Source organism: Micromys minutus (assembly GCF_963924665.1).
Source record: "Micromys minutus genome assembly, chromosome: 10".
Classification (NCBI taxonomy): domain Eukaryota; kingdom Metazoa; phylum Chordata; class Mammalia; order Rodentia; family Muridae; genus Micromys; species Micromys minutus.
The window spans coordinates 48899119-48913884 of record NC_137979.1 but is presented as its reverse complement, the minus strand read 5'-3'; the positions used below and the strand labels follow the sequence as shown (position 1 = coordinate 48913884).

The 14766-nt window shown below is 54.7% G+C and overlaps 1 protein-coding gene across 1 annotated transcript; it reads left to right on the top strand.

Annotated features, from left to right (window-relative positions):
- Nucleotides 1–4400: 4400 nt before the first annotated feature.
- Nucleotides 4401–14345, top strand: FAM171A2 (family with sequence similarity 171 member A2). The gene is made up of 8 exons (XM_080923134.1): nt 4401–4603; nt 7780–8007; nt 8233–8325; nt 11339–11497; nt 11576–11755; nt 11839–11955; nt 12092–12218; nt 12757–14345. The coding sequence occupies exons 1-8, from the start codon at nt 4486–4488 to the stop codon at nt 14201–14203; spliced, it is 2469 nt and encodes an 822-aa protein (XP_080779260.1). The 5' UTR covers nt 4401–4485; the 3' UTR covers nt 14204–14345.
- Nucleotides 14346–14766: the final 421 nt, after the last annotated feature.

Sequence of the window (14766 nt, the reverse complement as noted above, 5' to 3'; positions counted from 1 at the left end):
CCGAAAGACTCTGGAGGTTAAGAGCACCAGAGAAGTAATGTTGGGTCCCTGGTATCTGTATCTGTTTTGTTTTGTTTTGAGACAGAATCTGAAGATGTAGCCCTAGCTGGCCTGGAGCTCACTGTGTAGACCAGGCTGACTTCGAACTCAGAGATCCATCTACTCAAAATTCCCAGCTTCTGGAATTAAAGACACGAACCATCATGCCTGGCTCTCCAGTGCACAGCTGTGAGCCATGTGTTTTGCGTAGTTTTGAAGGACAGACCTCAAAATAGTTCAAGGGAAAATAACCTTCACCTCTTCCCCTCTTTTCTCCAACAAAGACCTTTCAAGTGCTATGCTGAAGGAAGAGATGCAGAAGAAACTGGCTGGGCTAGGCTGGAGGACTGTATCACACCAGAGAAGGGACAGCAAATGTTGTCCCCTATAACCCCCTTATGCTGATCCTTCTGAGGAGGCAGGCCTTCCACTAGAAAAGCGGGATGAGGTGTAGAAGGCAGATTTCCAGCTGTAGGGATCACAGTTAGGTATGGGGGTAGAAGTCAGGCTGTCCTCTGGAGTCCCATGGAGTTTGTTGGTTTACATGGGCCAGAAATGGTTTTTGAGCACCTAACATGAGCTTGGACTACTCCAAAGCTGGGCTGAGCAGTGAATAAAGCTAGTCTCTATCCCATGGGACCTACGTTTAAGAAGATGAATGGACTAAACCAAGAAATAAAGGTGTAGTCAGTGCTATCCAGGGCTGTGAATGAAACTGTTCTAGAGGTAGAGGCAGGGGGATTACAAGTTCACAGCCTGCCTGAGCTACACAGTGAGCTCAGGGCCAGCCTGGGCTACAGAGTGAGGTCAAGGCTAGCCTGAACAGCTTATTCTGAGATGATGTCTCAAAAATAATTACATATAAATATATATAATATAACTATACATATATCTGTTAGGGTATTTACCTAGCATACTGGAAACATGACACTGTGCAAACCTGGTAACACATACGTGTTAAAACAGAATCCATGTAGTGGAGAGAGGATCGGAAGTTTGATTGAGTTAAGAGTATGAGGCTAGCCTGGGCTACACTAGACTCTGTCTCAGAAGAAAGGGCTTTGAGTATAGGCCAGTACTGGCTGCTATTGCATGTCAACATGACACAAGCTAGTCATCAAAGAGGAAGGAGCCTGACTCAATTGAGAAAATACTTCCATGACATCCAGCTACATAACATTTTCTCACTTCTAGCACACTAGTGATCAATGAGGGAGGGCCTAGCCTATTATGGGTGGTACCATCCCTGGGCTGGTGGTCCTGGGTTTTATAAGAAAACGGGCTAAGCAAGCCTGGGGAAACAAGCCAGGAAGCAGCATCCTCCACGGCCTCTGCATCAACTCCTGCCTCCAGGTTTCCGCCCTGCTTGAGTTCCTGTCCTGACTTCCTCCAGGGATGACCTATGATCTGGAAGTGTAAGCCAAACAAACCCTTTCCTTCCCAACTTGCTTTCTGGCCATGGTGTTTTTGTCAAAGCAATAGAAACCCCAAGACAATGCCTTTTCCCGGCATACTACCCTACTCCCATTCTTTCTTAGTAAAGGTCCCCATTTCTATCACATCTTTAAAAAGTAAGGAAAAGAAAGCTTAGACATTGTTCAGTGGAAGAGAGCAGTTTCCTGCTATGTCCAGGATCCTGAGTTCAATCTACAGTACTGAGGGTAGAGAGAAAGACAGAAAAAGGAGAGGGATGTGGATGAGGAGAAGGGAGAGGAGAGGAGAGGAGGGGAGGGGAGAGAAGAGAAGAAGTGGGTGGGGGAGTGGTGAGGAGAGGAGAGGAGATTAGTGGGTGCTGGTGGAGTTACCACTTTTCAAAGTTTCCAAAGGATAGTCAGGTAATCAAGGACAGGGCCCTGATGGCTGACCTGAGGAATGAAACAGCATGAAGCAGAGTGTTCAGAGAAGAAACTTCTGGAATGGAGAGATGGCTCAGTGGTTAAGAGCCCTGATTGCTCTTCCAGAGGTCCTGAGTTCAAACCCCAGCAACCACATGGTGGCTCACAACCATCTGTAATGGGATCTGATACATCTTCTGGTGTGTCTGAAGACAGCTACAGTGTAGTTATATATAACAAACATAAAAGAAATGTAACAAGGAAGCAAGTTCTGGCAAAGAAGGATTAGCTGTGGCTGTAGCCAGCAGGGGAGGGCCCTGGTGTACATGTCTGTTAGAGAGGCAGAGCAGACACACCTTGAACATCAAATGCTACGTGTCCAGGGGCAAGATAAGTGCATAGATTCACCTCACAGGAGCTTGTTTGTACCCAGAGGGATAAATGACAAATTCTGAAAACAGTGATTTGACATCCATGCATGGCAAGTTCCAGAACAGGTTTCTGACTGGGTGGCTGAATATTTGAGTAAAGATTAAGCCGTGATCACTGAACACCAGCTAAATTTCCTGTTGAGTCGGTCAGCCATTGGAGCTGAGTGGCCCAGACCACCTAATTTGATCCAGCAAAGCAGTTTAGCGTTGGTCCTCACAGACAAGAGAAATGAGAGCAGGATTGTAGCGGCCAGGATTTAGATTCGGATGGTTTTGATAAAACTGGGGTGTGGTGAGGGTGTCTCTCTGGGATGTCTCAGCTCCATGCCACCTCTGAGCTGCCTAGATACATCAGGAGATCCCTGAGTGGAGCCTCTCTGCCCCACAGATAGCTCCTGGCTGTGGCGGTCACAGAGAGGCAAGCAAAGCAGATTTGAGGGAGCCCTGACAGATTGTAAAGTCGGCTTGAGACCAACACGATGAAATTCACCAAGGATGAGTGTTAAAGCCTATGCTTAGGCTCCAAAAAAAAAAAAAAAAAAAGGGTTACATAAGCACAGGACTGGGGAAATATGGTTACATGGAAATTTCTATTAAAAAGGAGGAGATGCATGCAATCCCCTCTCTCTACTCTTGGCTGGCTGCTCCAGGGTCTGAGGGGTGTTTGTGGGGGAGCTCAAGGACAGCTTAGATTGCATAGTGAGACACTGCCAAAAAGGAGGAGGAAGAAGAAACAGATGGGAGTGGGGGGGGAGAGAAAGAGAGAAGGAAAAGAGGAGGGAAGGAAGGGATGAAGGCTTTGCCCCCCTTAAGTAGAGAGACCTAGCCAGAGGGAAGCCTGCTGTGTCTTCTAGGGGAAGCCATCCTTGACATAGGTCTCCTCCTGGGTAGCAGGCTGTGCTGAAGAGGTGACTCGGCAGGGAGAACCAGGAGAGGGTTAAGTGTGTGGTTCAAAGTGGACCTGACTCAAGCAAAGCAGAAGCTAAGGGATGGTGATCGCTAGAAATGATAAGGAGAGAAAGATTGTTAGGGGGCTAGTCTTCAAACGTGGGGTTTAGCAAAGGAAGATCCTGTTTGTCAACCATGACTGGGGAATCAGTGAATCAATGGGATTCTCTTGTGGGAGAGGTGTCTGCTTCCCCCTCTCCAAAACTTCTCTAACCAGATGTCTCCTGCAGAAGGAGGTCTTATTACTCCAAGGGAGGCATGCCCCTGCCAACAATAGCATTATTTATTGCACCGATGTCCTGTCAGACTTGTGTTAGAGTACCAGGAACTCGCTTTGTAGAACAAGGTGGTTTTGAACTCCCAGAGCTCTGCCTTCTGGGATTAAAGGTTCATGGCATCCCCCTTACCTCCCGACACACACACACACACACACACACACATACACACACACACACCCCACACACACACCTGGGAATCTCAACCACACTACTAGGTAGAGATTATTATGGTTGTCACATTAGGATAAGTGAGGCTGAACATAGCGGCTCACATTTGAAATCCCAACACTCCGGAAGCAAAGGCAGGAGAAGCGCCATGAGTTCGAGGCCAGTCTAGGCTACCTAGTGAACTTCATTCAGTACATCCTGTTTAAAGCAAGAAAGAGGCCAGGAAGGCTGTAAGAACTTGTCTTGCTTAGCCTGTTTCTGAATGGGAGACATGGGCGGGGGAGGGGGCTGACATGACCGCAGGCCAGCTTCCCAATGTTGGAGACCGCAGCCTCCTTAACACTACGGAGCTCTCCATGTGGGAGAAGGGGATTCTCACTATTTCCAACGACAGCCCTTAGCAGTTGGCAGTAGCCATTCTCCTACCCCTCAATTTTACACCACATCTCAAGAGCTCTCCAACCCCAACCCGAGTAATTGACCCCTAATCGCTGCGCTCCATTGCTGTCTGGAGTCTTGGGTTACCGGGTGGGGGCTGCCGGGTGGGCGGCAGGCAGAGCCGGGCCTCGAGGGGGCGGTGCCCGCCGGCCCGCCGTGCCGGGTGCCGACTGCAGGGGGCGCTGGCGGCCGCTCCGGGCGGAGACAATCGCGCCGAGCGGGCGCCGCAGCCGGAGCGGGAGCCCAACCCGGAGCCGCACAGAGCGGTGCAGAGCTGGGGCTGAGCGGGGCCGGCCGAGCAGGGCCGGGCGGCAGCGATGGACCGCTAGGGCCCGGCCGAGCCCCGCGATGCCGCCGCCGAGTGGCTCCGGCGTCCTCGCGCGGCTGCTGCCGCTGCTGGGGCTGCTGCTCGGCGGCGCCTCCCGGGCTCCCGGCAAGTCTCCGCCGGAGCCCCCCAGCCCGCAGGGTGAGTCTCGGCCTCGAGGGGCGGCGATCGTGGGCCTGTACCCCGTGATCGGCTGCCACCGCTGGCCCCTTCTTTACGGTGCTAGTGACTTGGGGTGCATTCTGCTCCCAGGATGGGGGGAAGGAGATCTGAGATTGATGTTTCTGGGGGAGAGATTGGGGGACTGTTTGCTGCGGGGGTCTTGGGGAGACACAATGGAGAGGGCGAGGGTCTCCAGGCTCGGCGCTGCCGCCTCCTCCGACTTGTTTTTCTCCCTCCTGGTCCGCGAGGCACTGCAGCCAGAGCTATTGTCTGCGGAAGACACCCGCCCAGGGGCGGGCTGGGGCGGGCGCCGGCTCCGCAGCCCCCCGCGGGTCCCTAGCTGCGACCCAGGCTGGGTGGGGGCGCAGGCATCGGCTGCCACCCTGGCCGGACTGGGGCTGGGAGCTTAGAGCTGGGCTGCAAGGGGGGAGGGGAGAGGGGGAGTGGGTGAGGCTGTGGGCGGGATTGACTGCTCAAATGGGGTTTTCACCCAGGAGCATGACAGCTTCCAGCCAACCCCCCAGATTCAGAATTTGGGGCGCAACAAATAAACATTGATCAGCTCATGCTAGAGGGAGGGGATGCATTTGGAGGGGGGCTAAGAACAGACGTTATTGTGATTCCCAGCTCAAGGCGCATGGCAGGGCTGTGGTCACGGAGCCATGCTGAGCCGGCTGGCTAGCTGTGGGCAGTACCAGCTGAGAGGGCAGGTGTCCGGGTCCTTGTCCAGCCCGTCTCTTGCTACCGCTCTCCTCTACCAGCTTCCAGTCCCCCCCCCCTTCATTTCACTTCCACCCCCCCTCAACGGAGACCCTGACCTCCTAACGCCTAACCTGGCCCACATGGGTGTGTGAGGTGAGGGTAGAGCCGGCCCCTGAGGTGGGGTCTGGAGACCCTGACTCCACAGCTCACTCCTGGATGCTCTGGGCCTCCCCCCTCCTCATTTCTGCTTCCCTCTTCCATCTTTCTGGTTCCTACGCCACCACCCCACAATTGCTGTTCCTTCCCCTGCCTGTGGCACCATCCTGAAACAGTGTTCTTTGCTCCTTACACCACCCCCCCTCCTACACGCATATACACACACACACACACACCAGAAGCTAGCAGGAAAGGCGGGGGTGGGGGTTGTCTGGTTGAGGGAAGTAGGGTCCGGATGAAGGGAGGAGGTCGGATTTCCTCCTGGAATGAGGCAAAGCTAAGTGTATGGAATGTCAAGATTTGAGGGTGGGGAGGGAATTCTTCCTGTGCCTCAGTCTCCCCTGGTTTCCCAGAGAAGCTCCTCCTCCAAGGCTCTGCACCCCAGGGGAGGGAGGGCCCAAGGAATTGGCTGGAATGGAGCCAGAATAGGGGGCTCTCTCAGGCAGCTGGCTGGGAGCCCAGGCTGTGGGGAAGAGGGGAAACGAGTTTGCTAGACACCTGCCCCACCTCCCAGCCTGGCACTGATGATCCTTCGGCCTTACCTGCCCACCAATGTTTTGTTTCCCAGATCCCTTCCCTCTTTTGAGGCTTTGGCCCTTGAGCCAAAAGGCTTCCCTCAAGCGACAAAATGTCAGACTCCTGGACCCCTCTTCCCAGCTGCTCCCTCCAGCTGTTCCTAGCCTAGGATAGGGCTGGGAGCAGCCAGACTCTTTCAGCTTCTCAGAATTCCTACTGGGACAGGAGACTGCCACTCCTCTGAGGAGCTGAGTGGGAGTGGGCAGAGTGGGAAAAGCTAGACTCCGGCCTATCCTGGAGAGGGAGGTGGGCTCTGGGAAGCCCTGGATGGAATGCCAGGGCCAGGCGTGGGACCCTGTGTTGAAAGCCTGAGAAGAGGCACCTGTCACTGTTGAGTGTCAAGTCAGCGAAAGACCTTCTTGAGGTTCTGTGGCTGTGCACCCCCCCCATACCACGCCCCTGCTGCTCTCAGCCCCAGACTCCTCCTCTACCTAGGATTTCCCCCAGCACCCAGTTGTCTTTCACTTGCCTCCTGAGCGACCTAACCTCCCCATCTATGACACTCATTAGGAAGGCAGGGGCGGGGCATAGTCTTGAGGGAGAATCGGGTGCTGAGTGGAAAGGAAAGGGTTAGATGGCAGAGGCGGCCTGTGGAAATCCACGAGAATAACTCAAGTTCTTGTCATCCTTCTAAACCCGAGCACCTCACCTTCGGGGTCAGCATGGCCAGATTACTCTGGAGGTGGGAAAGTGGGGGAGGGTCACAGAGAGCCTGGGAATCTAGAAGTTCAAGCTTCCTTCCCAGTCCCCTGCACTATTTCCCTTGGGCCTGGGTCTGCTTTTCATGAAGCCCTTCCTCATCAGGGCCCCAGCTCCTTTGCTAGGATCTCCTGGGAGGAATGAGGGCGTTGCCATGGTGACTGGTGGTAGCTGACCAGCTATAGACATGAAGGGAGGGATGGAGATACTTCTTTGGGCTTCGGAGCTGGGGCAGGTCCCTAAATTTGAAGGGAAATGGGTTTTTGGAATTTAGCCTCCAAAGAGGGCATGTGCTAAAAGTGACAGGTTCCTTAGTGACTTAATTTGACTTTTTTTTTCTTTCTTGAGAACTCAAGTGGGGACCCAGCTTCTATCCTTCCTCTAAGTTGTCCTCTCCCCCTCCACCTGAGGCTCCCCACTCTGCCCCACACACTTATTCTTTCTTTCTTACTCTTTGACTCATTCTTTCTTGGTCTCTCTTCTCTCCGTAGACCACTGGTCTCTAAGGGTCGACTGCCTAACTTGAAGTAAACTACTAGGTTCAGAGCTCAGGTTTTTCACTTAACTGTAGTACAAGGACTTAACACCTTCTAAGCCTCACTTTCTTTATCTGTAAAAGGGGCTGAGGGTATATTTTAGCAAATCTAGCATTTCTCTGGCTGTAAGATATAGTCATATTTTGTGAACCAGTAAGAATGGGTGGGGTGGGGAATGCTGTCAATCGTAACGATGACATCACCCATCCTAGACATTGCCCGAATTTAGAAATGTGAAAGTCTGCATGGGCTAGCACTGGTGAAAGGGGATAGCCCTCTCTCCTCCTCTGTTGGCTTTGGCGGAGAGCACAGCCCACTGACAGAGGCCGTGGATGTGATCCCCAGGGCTGCGCGGAGTCAGCCCCGAACCTCTCTCCCCCAGTAGTCCCCTCCTCACTCCTCATCCCTCACCTCATCTTCCCACAGAGATCCTGATCAAGGTACAGGTATATGTGAGCGGGGAGCTGGTGCCCCTGGCCCGGGCCTCAGTAGACGTGTTTGGGAACCGCACTCTACTGGCTGCTGGTACCACGGACTCAGAGGGCGTGGCCACACTACCCCTCAGTTACCGCCTGGGTACCTGGGTGTTGGTCACTGCTGCCCGCCCGGGTTTCCTCACCAACTCAGTGCCGTGGCGTGTTGACAAGCTGCCGTGTGAGTGCAGGGGCAGGTGGCGGGTGGGGGCGGGGCTGGACAGCAGCTGACCCACCATCAGCCCCTTCCCAAAATAGTCCTTGGGGGTGGAGGGGCAGTTTCCCAGCAGCTGCTGCCTGGGCTGGGGCATACTGGGCTGTGGGAAGATGAAGCCCCTGGGATGAAGACGGAGGGGGGTACCTAGGGGATGCTTCTTCTAGAGCTGACAGGCCACCCGTCTCGCAGTGTATGCATCCGTCAGCCTCTACCTGCTTCCAGAGCGGCCAGCCACCCTCATCCTCTATGAGGACGTCGTGCACATCCTTCTAGGCTCTCCAGGTAAGCCACACCCCGCCCTTCGTTCCATAGCTCCTCTCCCTTCACCTGCGTGCAGAAACCTCTCTGCTTCTTCACACAGTAGCTGGGTGTCCTTGGGCAAGTAAGTCACTTAACCTCTCTGAGTCATACTTAATGCATGTATATGATGTGGAAGGATAATACTCATTTCATCAAATTAAGGTTAATAAATGCATCCAATGTGCTAAGAGAAAAAAACAGGTATTTAATAAATATTTATAGTTTCTTTGGGGCTTTTGTGATTTCTCTTGTCTCCAACTTCCCGCCTCCTTGACCTGTCTACCTTCAGTAGATCTACAAATATTTGCTGTGCACCTACTGGGTGTCTAGCTGTCGTTCTAAACCCATGAGGGCTGTCCAGAGCAACTGGATATCTATCCAGTGTCCTTACGCACAAGCCTTCAGTCTCATAGTCTGCACCGGCTTTGTGCACACACATGTTGCTGGGGCATTGGGGGTAAGGAAGAACAGACCCACAGCCTGCTTTGTGATCATGGGCAAGAAGGAAGACAGACAAACACCACTGGAAATCCTGGGAGCATTACAGAGCAGGTGGGGGTGGCAGAAATGTCACTTCACCTTTAGGGGAAGTCTGGTGGAGCGAATAAAGGGAGCTGGGTGGGCTGGGAGTAGAGACATCTGGCTGGAGAGAGAGTTGGGTGGGGTCGGCAGGCAGGCAGAAGGGGCAGTGAGAGCTCAGGGTACTTCCTGGTCTGGTATGTAGTATATGGTATACTACAGAGCCACAGTGGGCTTTGGAGCTTGAAAGAACCCTTCCCAGTTTAAATTTTTACTAAGTTATTGGCAATCATTTGCCATCTGCATCAGGCTGACCCCATACCAAAGGTCTCCAATGCCCCCAGGGACTCTATTTTCTTTTTTTAAGATTTGTTTATTTATTTTATATGAATACACTGTAGCTGTCTTCAGACACACCAGAAGAGGGCATCAGATCCCATTCCAGATGGTTGTGAGCCACCATGTGGGTGCTGGGAACTGAACTCAGGACCTCTAGGAAAAGCAGTCAGTGCTCTTAACCGCTGAGCCATCTCTCCAGCCCAGCCCATGCACCTGGGGCCCTAAAATGCTTACCGCCCTCTCATGGCTTCCACAGCTCTCGGTGTGAAGTGCAGAGGGCTGGCAATGCTGGCGAAAATGCAGCAGCTACCACACCACTGTACCTGTGACCTCTGGGCTCTCTCCTGCATATGGAGAAAGGCAGCTCTCACTTTCTTTTTCTTTTCTTTTAATATTTATTTATTTCATGTTTCTGTCTTCAAACACACCAGAAGAGGGTGTCGGATCTCCATTACAGATGGTTGTGAGTCACCATGTGGTTGCTGGGATTTTAACTCAGGACCTCTGGGAGAGCAGTCAGTGCTCTTAACCACTGAGCCATCTCTTCAGTCCTTTTTTTTTTTTTTTTTTCAACTCCCACTTTCTTTCTCCCTTACCCTACAACACCCCACAGGGCAACCCAGGCTCCCAACATTTAGTAATAAATCAGGACAGGGTTGGGGAGTGGGGACAGGGCCAGGCTCTAGGATGCTGGCCCTGGTATGTTGCTGAAGTTCTAGTTTCATTTCTGCATCTATAAAATGGAGTTGATACCTCAGGGCTGTTAGGCTAATTAAGGGGGTTACTATACATAGCCTGCTTAGGACAGCTTCCAGCATCTTTTGAAGCTTAATAAATGTTACCTATGACCACACAGGATTGGAATTCTGTTTATATATCTGCTCCCTCAGCTCCAGCTCCAGCACCACACACACACACACACACACACACACACACACACACACAGAGGACTGTAAGCTAATGTGTGCCTATCTAAGTGGTAACTATTTGGGGCTAGAGAGATGGCTCAGCCCTTGAGAGCACCTGTTGCTTTTCCAAGTACTTGGGTCCTATCGGATTCCCAGCACCTCACAGACTAACTTGTCCGAGGGAATCTCACGCCCCCTTCTGGCCTCTGAGGGCACTGTACACCTGTGGTACACATACAGACAGACAAAACACACACATAAAAAATAAAGGGAAAATGGTTTTTAAAAGGTAAATTCTGTTCCTTGGCCACTTTTATCCTTTCCTCTAATTTTTGAGACAGTATCTCAGAACTCTGTTCTGAGTTCAGAGTTCCGGCCTGAGAATTCTGGTCCAAGACTCCAAATCCTGCCGCAGACTCATGTGCTGACATTACATACGTGTTGTAATGTATTCAGTGAGTGTTAAGCGGAAGCCCAGACAAAACACTTCTCCCCATCATGGCAGAAGGTTCTAGAGAAACTGTAAAGAACAACACATACATCCCAACAGTGGGTGGTGCATGCCTTTGATCCCTGCACTCAGGGGGCAGAGGCAGGTGGATTTCTGTGAGCTCCAGGACAGCCTGGTCTACAGAGCGAGTGTCGGGAAAGCCTGAGCTATCTAGTGAGACACTGTCTCAAAAAACCATAAAACCCAAATAAATAAATAAATATCTACATGGGGGGTGTGTTAACCTGACCAGGAAGATCTTAGTTCTGCATCCCATGACCTAACTCGATGCCTGCCCCTCAGATGTTGTCCGCTCAGGACTATTATTTGTGTGTGTGTACCTGAGTGTATTTCTGTGTACCACGTGCAGAAGAGAGCATTGGGTCCCCCGGAACTAGAATTATAGGTGGTTGTGAGCTGCCCTGTAGGCGCTGTAACTAAAACCCAGAGCCTATGTCAGGCAGTTACTTGTAACCCACGGTGGCCTCTCTTAAGCCCCCTGACCCTCATCATGTATATGTCTGTAAGGAAACTTCAGAGAAAGCGAATACTTTGTGGAAGGCCACACACTCACCAGGACTGCATGTTTGGGTATCACATCCCTGCAGGTTAACAGTCTGTGGCTACCCAGTTCTGTCTTCCCACCCTCCCCGGCCTTTCAGATCACCCAGTGGTTCTCTGTTTTGGATCCTTGCTTTTGGTCTGGGTCAGGCCACCACAGTGCTTGCTTTCCATGCAGGTGCCCGCTCCCAGCCCTGGGTGCAGTTCCAGCGGAGAGCTGCCCGCCTGCCTGTCAGCTCCACCTACAGCCAGCTTTGGGCTTCGCTCACACCTGCCAGCACCCAGCAGGAAATGCGGGCTTTCCCTGCCTTCCTGGGGACTGAGGCCTCCAGCTCAGGTAAGCCATGTACTTAATGTAGAGGCACCTTCCTTCCTTAAGAACACAACCATTGGTGCCAACATCTTCTTCCCACAGGCAATGGCTCCTGGCTGGAGCTGATACCCCTGGCTGCCGTGAGCGTACACCTGCTAACAGGCAATGGGACAGAGGTGCCTCTCTCAGGACCCATTCACCTGTCTCTGCCAGTGCCCTCAGAGCCTCGTGCCCTTGCTGTGGGCACCAGCATTCCAGCCTGGAGGTTTGACCCCAAGAGTGGTAAGTGCTCGGGGCAGGGTGCCGCCAGTGCTAGAAGCTGGGGCTTCTGTTCAAGGTGGCACAACTCCTCTGGCCTCTTCCAGGACTGTGGGTGCGAAATGGCACTGGTGTGATTCGGAAGGAAGGCCGACAGCTCTACTGGACTTTTGTCTCCCCGCAGCTAGGGTACTGGGTAGCTGCCATGGCCTCCCCTACATCTGGTGAGATTGGTGGGGCAGTGGAGGAGGAGGAGGAGGGGAGGGGGCTAGGGGTTGGGGCAGCGGGGAGAGGGAAGGTTGGGAGAGCTTAGGCCTTGTGAAAGGCAAGAAGGGCATCCTAAGCCCTTGCCTGGCACAGGGCTGGTTACCATCACCTCAGGCATTCAGGACATCGGCACCTACCACACAATCTTCCTGCTGACCATCCTGGCAGCCCTAGCCCTGCTGGTCCTCATTCTGCTGTGCCTACTTATCTACTACTGCCGGTGAGTACGCCAGGGGCCCGGCCCGCCCTCTCTCTCCATATCCTTAGGCCTGCGCTTGTGCACTGCATTGGGGTCCCAAAGATGCTTCTAGAAGCATCCTCAAAGTGCTTCCAGAAAAGAATGGCAAGGCAATAGCTAAGACTTGAGAGACTGGTGACTTTAGAGAAAGGGGTGACAGAAGGCAGGCTCTGCAGGTCTTGCCTCTGCAGATACCATCTCCAGTGGCTTCACCCAGCCCAGCTCTCCCTCCCAGGGGACCCCCAGAGCAGGCACTCCTAGCTGGTGTACATGCCAAGTGTTACCAAGTTTACCCCCATAAAGCTGAATGGGCGCAGCTCCTGGATGAATGGTCCTCTTGTTACAACCTGCTTCCAGGCATCATCTGGGGTCTCCCACCACTTCTCTTGAACGTTCCAGGCATCCTCCACCTCCGCCCCAACTGCTGTCTTCATCCCTTGTGTTGGCAGCTGTGGGGATTTACAGAGATACCTTTACTTCGGCATTCCTGAGCTCCTCCTGTCTCTTTCCTCCTCTGCAGAAGACGCTGCTTGAAACCAAGACAACAGCACCGCAAGCTGCAGCTCTCCGGCCCTTCGGACAACAAACGAGATCAGGCCACGTCGATGTCTCAACTCCATCTCATCTGCGGGGGACCCCTGGAGCCTACGTCGTCGGGAGACCCCGAGGCCCCTCCCCCAGGCTCCCTACACTCCGCCTTCTCCAGCTCCCGAGACTTAGCATCCTCCCGGGATGACTTCTTCCGTACCAAACCGCGCTCCGCCAGCCGACCGTCCGCCGAGCCTCCCGGTGCCCGCAGCGTTGAGGGTGCCGGGCTTAAGGGCGCCCGCTCCGTTGAGGGTCCTGGCGGGCTGGAGCCCAGCCTGGATGAATACCGGCGGGGTCCAGCGGGGGCCACTGCCTTCCTGCATGAGCCCCCCTCGCCGCCGCCGTCCTTCGATCATTATCTGGGCCACAAGGGGGCAGCCGAGAGCAAGACCCCCGACTTTCTGCTGTCACAGTCGGTGGACCAGCTGGCGCGGCCACCGTCCCTCAGCCAGCCCGGCCAGCTCATTTTCTGCGGTTCCATCGACCACCTCAAGGACAACGTGTACCGCAATGTCATGCCCACCCTGGTGATCCCTGCACACTATGTGCGCCTGGGCGGAGAGGCGGGCGCCGCGGGAGTGGGCGACGAGGCCACCCCGCCTGAAGGCTCGGCCTCCGGCCCCGCGCGCCCCTTCCCTCAACCTGATCCCCAGCGCCCGCTGATGCAGGGCCACGCGGGTGCGGGAGGCGACGGCGGTGGCGGCGAGGGCTGGGGAGGCGGGCGCTCCGCACCGGTCAGCGGCTCGGTCACCATTCCAGTGCTGTTCAACGAGTCCACCATGGCGCAGCTCAACGGCGAGCTGCAGGCTCTGACCGAGAAGAAGCTGCTGGAACTGGGCGTGAAGCCTCACCCGCGCGCCTGGTTCGTGTCCCTGGACGGACGTTCCAACTCGCAAGTGCGCCACTCCTACATCGACCTGCAGGCGGGCGGCGGCGGCCGCAGCACCGATGCCAGCCTGGACTCAGGCGTCGACGTGCACGAGGCTCGACCTGCGCGCCGCCGGCCCCCGAGGGAGGAGCGGGAACGCGCGCAGCTGCCCGCGCCGCCGCCGCCCGCGCCCCCGCGCCTGGCGCTCAGCGAAGACACAGAACCCAGCAGCAGCGAGAGCCGCACGGGCCTCTGCTCACCAGAGGACAACTCGCTAACGCCCCTGCTGGACGAGGTGGTGGCACCGGAAGGCCGGGCAGCCACGGTACCCAGGGGTCGGGGCCGCAGCCGTGGGGACAGTTCCCGCAGCAGCGCCAGTGAGCTGAGGCGCGACTCGCTCACCAGCCCGGAGGACGAGCTGGGGGCAGAGGTGGGTGACGAGGCTGGCGACAAGAAGAGCCCGTGGCAGCGGCGGGAGGAGCGGCCGCTAATGGTGTTCAATGTCAAGTAGGGCAGCCCGGGGGGGTCGCCAACAGCCCCTACCGCTAGTGCAGGTTCCCAGGGCACGCGCCCTTAGCCTGGAGAAGAGCTCAGGGATCTGCTGAGCTCATCTGTGGTATGTGCTGGGGAAAGTGTCTTGGGAAGGGACCCCGGATTGGCCTCCAAGCAGAGGGAGGTGGGAGGGACCCGGTCCCCCATGGGAGGGGCTGGGGAGGAGGGCTGGGGTGGGGGAGCAGTGCCTGTATAAACATGGCTGTACATAGAAAGATCTATTGTGGGAGAGCAGGAGGGGCAAGCCAGCCTCAGCTGCTAGGGTGAGGGCTGGGAAGGGAGGGACAATCTCTGTGGACCCTTGGGAGGGGAGGGGTGCTGCTTGGATGTCACAGGGCTGGTGGCTGGGGCGGTCCTGGGGACTAGAGGATAATGTGATGACAACACTCTGGACAACAACAACAAAAAAAATACAAAGCTGGTGAGGTTAAAGCTGTGTGTGAGCTCGCGTGTGGTTATTCCCCCGCCCCCCACGGGGAATGCTGATACCAGAGGGCCCGGGGGCACCAAATCAGACACTGT